Source organism: Vigna angularis, chromosome 1 (assembly GCF_016808095.1).
Source record: "Vigna angularis cultivar LongXiaoDou No.4 chromosome 1, ASM1680809v1, whole genome shotgun sequence".
NCBI lineage: Eukaryota > Viridiplantae > Streptophyta > Magnoliopsida > Fabales > Fabaceae > Vigna > Vigna angularis.
Genome location: NC_068970.1, coordinates 41,654,387 through 41,659,915, shown reverse-complemented (window position 1 = coordinate 41,659,915; position 5,529 = coordinate 41,654,387). Strand labels below are relative to the sequence as shown.

The following is a 5,529-nucleotide window of genomic DNA, read 5'->3' as shown; positions in this document are numbered from 1 at the left end:
TTATTTGTTTTTTTTTTCTGGTTGTCTTTCCAATAACTTTGTTGTCACTACGGGGTCTATAGCAACTTTAACATTATTGTTTCTGAAATTCGATTTCTTAGTGGCTACTTCACTATAATGGTGGTTCTCCTTGCTAAGAACTTGCTCTTGAAGTATCCCATTTAGATTTCCTAGACATTGTATCTCCTCATTTATGGCTTTCCTCAATCTTTCATCAAGCACAACTTCTTCAAATTTTACATCTTCTACACCTGTTAACAAACATGCTACATGTACCTCATCAATGGAATTATCCGAGTTTTTGCTAGTCATATCTTGCTTCAAGCACTGTTTTTGCTAGTCATATCTTGCTTCAAGAACTGTTTTTGCTAGTCATATCTTGCTTCAAGCACTGTTTTTGCAAGATCTTTAGCTCCAGTTCATTCAACCGATTTTTCTTCGCGTTTACCTGGACTACTAGACGACCATGTTTATCCACAATACCTGGTCCTTCATAAAAATTGAATTATCTTTTTCAATTATCTGACTCATGTTTAAAATATTGCTCCTCGGTTCGGGAACATAGTAAACATTCATAATCTCTCCAACTTGTTCATCCTTCTACATATGCCAGATTATTTCATGGCCCTTTCACGACCACCTTGGAGTCATCTCCGAAAGACACAAATCCAACCTCCACCTTGGTGAGTTTATAAAAAAATGTTCCCATTTCCACACATACTATTACTTGCTCCAATATTTAAATATCATACTGAATTGGTAGAAATCTCCTCAGCCTTTGATTTCAAGCATGGTCAAACATTCGAGTTCTCCACCTTCGACTCTAAGATCTTTGACATCAACAGAATCCCCATCTCTTCTTCATCTTCTTCTTTCTTAAGAAGATTTCTCTCACTTTTCTTCTCAACTTAACAAAATTTAGCAATGTGGCCAAACTTACCATAGTTGTAGCACTTCCTTTATCTACACTTGTTTGCATAGTGACCGTGCTTGCCACATTTAAAACACTTCACTTCTGACTGATCTCCTCGACCTTTCTCTTGCCCTCAGCCATGCCAATTCTACTGACCAGTTTACTCTTCATTGTCATTCTCAAAATTACCTTGGCCACGTCCACCTTGTCCTAAGTCTCCTCGTCCTTTGTCTCTAGGACCTCGACTCTAAGTATTCCGAGTTACATTCAATTCAACTTGTGCTTGTAGTTCTTTCACCGAGGGAATTGACAAGTCTTTTGACTCTTCTATGACACAAAGAATGCTCATTTGCTCTTCATTCCTACCGAAAAGATCTGTCACCTTTACCATCCAAGCTATATACTTGGTTACCATATCTTTGTTCTCCATCTTCAGACATTTTCGAACTCGCCTTTAAAACCTTGTAGTCGGACTTGTCTAACACATTTGTCTCCTCTGTATGCCACTCTCATAATCTCACACGCCTCTTTTGAAGATGTCACATTTGATATCTTGTCGAACCTTGTTTCGTCAACCGCATTGTATAAAAGTACAAGTTGTTCTATCTCTCACACGAGTCTTCTTTAAAAACTAAGGCTTGTTTTAGTATGCAAGAACAACCTTTTGCAAGTAATATAAGGTTTTTCGGAGTCTTTGCATGCAACTATGGTGGACATTTTTATAATTATCCCTTTATAGACATTTTTATGTTTTCTAGCGATGCATCATTGGTCGACAACATTAATATATATGTTTGGGTTTCATTGAAACAGTTTCGAAACTATAACGAAATTTTTTTATAAACTATAACAATTTTATATTTATACATTTGAATAATTAATAATATATTAAAAATAAATCTCGCATGCAGATAAAGTAAAAAGGTGCAAGAAATTTAATGAGATGTTTATAATTATTTAGTGTTGTTTTAGTAGTGAATTGATGGAATGTTTTTATCACTAAGAAAATATCTGAGTTTTTTTCATACATTACCTAAGATAGTTTTCACGAAGGTGTTTTGTATGTATTATATATATATACCGTGATTTGCTTATTATGATTAAAACTTGTAATCAAAATCACGATTCAAGAAAAAGTAAAAAGAAAAAAAATATTACTTTACATTTCAACATGATTTGTTGGTTACGGTTCTCTTATACATCGACCGAAAAATAGAAAGTGCGGGAGAAAGCTAAATCAAAAAAGAAAGAATCCTTAAACTGAACTATAAAAAGAAAAAATGTCCCAAAGAAGGTAACCAAGCTAGCTAGTTTATATACTTGAATCAAATTATGTGAGAAATGTATTATGTTGCAGTTGATGTACTTGCACCTGCAGGTAAACATCAGAGTAACGTGATCAGAAATGTATAAGCATGTGTATGTTCAATTCAATTTATTATGTGCACTTAAATGTGTACAAAACTACGTAATAATACCATCTCTTTTTGAGTTGGCAGATTTCTCTTCCCAAATGATATCACGCAGCCCAGCACATAGATCCCTGTAGAACTGTGAACACAAAAATAATTTTTTTTATTGTAAGAAAAATACAATGGAATGGGAAAAAAAAGTATCCTTGAAAATCGAGATTTATAGAAATTACCTCTTCAAAATCAAGGGTATTTTTTCCGTTCTTTCGAACCTCAACCTTGAAAAGGGAAGGATTCACCTTAAAGATCTGAAAAACAGAACTTAGAAAAGAACTTGAAAAAGTAATAAATTTAAATCTTGAACTGAAAAAACATGTACCTTAGTAGCTATTGATAGATGACCTTTATGTTCATCCTTTTCCAATTTAATCTTCAACTGAAATGTATAATAAGAAATATTATAAGAAGTAGAAATTAGATAGCAAGTTATTAACGTTACAATCTGGTTTTGTCAATTATTTAGAAATTGAAATGTACGGGTTAAAGAAAATTTTCTTACGTTGTACTCTCTCTCCTTAACATTAAAACCCAGAGAAGCTATAGTTCGTTCAATCCCTGAAATTATCTCATCTGGGGAGCATTTGGATACGAAACTTGTTTCCCTTTTACCAAGTACCTAGGTATCAAACAAATCAATTTTTCTTAGAAAGTGGACCAAGTAAAAATTCAGAATTATCAAATTAGTGACAAGTTTTGTGCATTCTTAGTTCTTAATTAGTAACACTAATAAACAGAATCTTATCATAATATAGTCAAAACTCAACAAAAGCTTGAATAAGAGTTCTTTTTCTTTTTCATGTGAATGACTTGAAAGAAAATCTGATGAATTATTATTAAACAGGGATTGATTAAACTAAATATCTTAAGTATATAATGTTTCTTAATCTATTGACAAGGAATATCAACAGGAAAATTGGATATCTAACTAAATTGAAGGTTTTTGCATACCTTGTTAAGCAGATTTCCTACAAGATTGAAGCCAAGATAGGCAAGCATTATCTGAAATGCATTCTTGGGAACAGGTTCTACAGGGTCCTGTGAATCCGGTTCTCCAGGACCCTGTGAATCCTGTTCACGAAATATTAACATGAAGTTAGAAACATAAGTTATACTGAGTAATATTTAATCAATATTAAAGCTAATTAAAACGTTTTAGAGATACTACAGACACTGAAAACTTACTTCATGAAAACTTGCACTTAATTGTTGGGATTGAGGCTCGTTCTTGAACCATTCATCCTCCAAGATATCTTTAATTGCAATCCGCTGTTCCATGGCATCAGAAGAGGTGGTACAATAACATTTTAATTTCATGAGATAATGGGAAACCGAAAATATATGCTAAACACCATATTTTCATATCATGGCTCAATCAAATTAACCATGAATGGAACACGTCAAAGTACTTACTCTAGCTGGATTGGGATCAAGGATTCTCTCAATTAGTCTCTTTACACTTGGAGAAAAAAATGAAGGAAATGTGAAATCAGCCTTAAACATCTGAAATTTAAAAGCGGGCAGAGTTCAATTAATTACAAGGAAAGAAATATACATGAATATACACAAATATATAATATCAATAAAATATAAGTCCAACACCCACATGCAAAGAATTGACATCATCAACTCAAAATTTTTATAGGTTATCTTTATATTGTATTCAAGTTTTTCAATTTTACTCAAGTAGGATTTAGATTCACTTGGATTCCCATTGGTTACACTAAGCACCATGCTCATGATATAATTGTTCAGATTTGAACCTCAAACATGAATGAGTTATGCTAAGCAAAAGTACAAGAATAGCATCACAAACATTAAGTGAGAGTCACCTCTAGGCATAAACTGGTAGTGTCGTTACATTTGAAGGGTAAATATCCAGCCAATAGAAAAAAAAGAATAACACCACATGACCAGATGTCAGACTTTGCATCCTCATAGCCAATGTTCATTCTCTCCTATATATAAGTATGATAAGAGAGATTATATAGTGATATTATTACAAAATATGAGAGTGAGAGAAAGAGATTGAATTTGAAGTTTCAGATACAAAAGCTAATACACCTCTGGGGCGATATAATGTGGCAGACCACGTGCTGTGTGAAGCAATCCATCTGACTAAAAATAACAATACGATAAAATCAATTAGCAAGTCAACATGAATGTTTTGAAAATTTATTCACCAAGAACTGACTCACTCCAACTTGTTGGGACAGCATATTTACGCCAAAATCTATTATTTTAAGTACTCCATCAGCATCCACCAACAGATTCTCCGGCTGCAATATAGAGAATTAATAAAAAAGACATGCAGTAAATTAACATTAACCATTTTCTTAAAAAAAGAAATGAGGAAACAAAGGAAAGGAACAACATATTATTGTCATAACACCTCACTGACCTTTAAGTTTTTATGGGAAACACCTATACCGTGACAGTAATCCACAGCATGTATAAGCTGCTGAAAATATTTTCTTGCTTCGGGTTCTTCCATTCTCCCGGTGTTTGTCTGGTTCAGGAAAGCACCATAAAAGTTACAATCTTTATAGAGGATTCTGATCCCAAATGAGAAGGCAAAAGGAAAAAAGAGTCTTACAATTTTATCAAACAGTTCCCCACCAGTTACATGCTCCGTTACAATAAAGAACTGTGTTTTTGAATATATCTCCTACACCAAGATATATAAACGCATGCATCTATATAAGTTACTTGCAATGGGAAATTCGAAGATGAGGAAATAATTAAGTTATGCAACAGACGGTTTGTTCCATCTAACCTCAAGCACATGCACCACATTAGGGTGTCTAATCATTTTCATTTTGAATAAGTTTAGCTCCATCTGCAAAGCGTTGAGCAGCATGAAATATCAGGTAAGAATGCATGGCATAATTCATGCTTAGAAGACTGTAACACGGTGATGATGAATGAAAGGAAAAGAACCTTCAGCAACTCGTCCTGGATTTGCTTGGCGAGAACCGCATGCTTATCGAAAATTTTGATGGCCACATTGTTTCCGGTTTTAAGGCAACGTGCAAGCTTCACGATGGAGAAGTTTCCTTTGCCCAGAGTCTGGCCAAGTACATAACTTCCGACACGGGAATTTTCTCTCTGAGTGTTGCTGCTGGTGCTACTCTCCGAGTGTTCCAT

At 34.0% G+C, this 5,529-nt stretch overlaps 1 protein-coding gene across 1 annotated transcript; it reads right to left on the bottom strand.

The window, feature by feature from the left end:
- LOC108332741 (CBL-interacting protein kinase 23) lies at nucleotides 1-5,529 on the bottom strand. Its single transcript, XM_052871894.1, has 16 exons — nucleotides 5,323-5,529; nucleotides 5,159-5,221; nucleotides 4,979-5,050; nucleotides 4,784-4,891; nucleotides 4,581-4,661; nucleotides 4,445-4,500; nucleotides 4,215-4,335; nucleotides 3,796-3,885; nucleotides 3,568-3,651; nucleotides 3,334-3,453; nucleotides 2,885-3,001; nucleotides 2,705-2,761; nucleotides 2,559-2,633; nucleotides 2,392-2,464; nucleotides 2,280-2,285; nucleotides 1-251 (listed from the first exon to the last, which is right to left on the bottom strand). Exons 1-16 carry the CDS (start codon nucleotides 5,527-5,529, stop codon nucleotides 1-3), a joined length of 1,581 nt encoding a protein of 526 aa, XP_052727854.1.

Excerpts from the sequence above, each read along its gene's own strand:
- LOC108332741 (XM_052871894.1), bottom strand. The coding sequence starts at position 5,529 with ATGGAACACTCGGAGAGTAGCACCAGCAGCAACACTCAGAGAGAAAAT. Across the intron at positions 4,662-4,783 it reads TTTCCCATAAAAACTTAAAG|CCGGAGAATCTGTTGGTGGA; the intron begins GTCAGTGAGGTG and ends TCTATATTGCAG. Across the intron at positions 4,501-4,580 it reads TGCTGTCCCAACAAGTTGGA|TCAGATGGATTGCTTCACAC; the intron begins GTGAGTCAGTTC and ends TGTTATTTTTAG.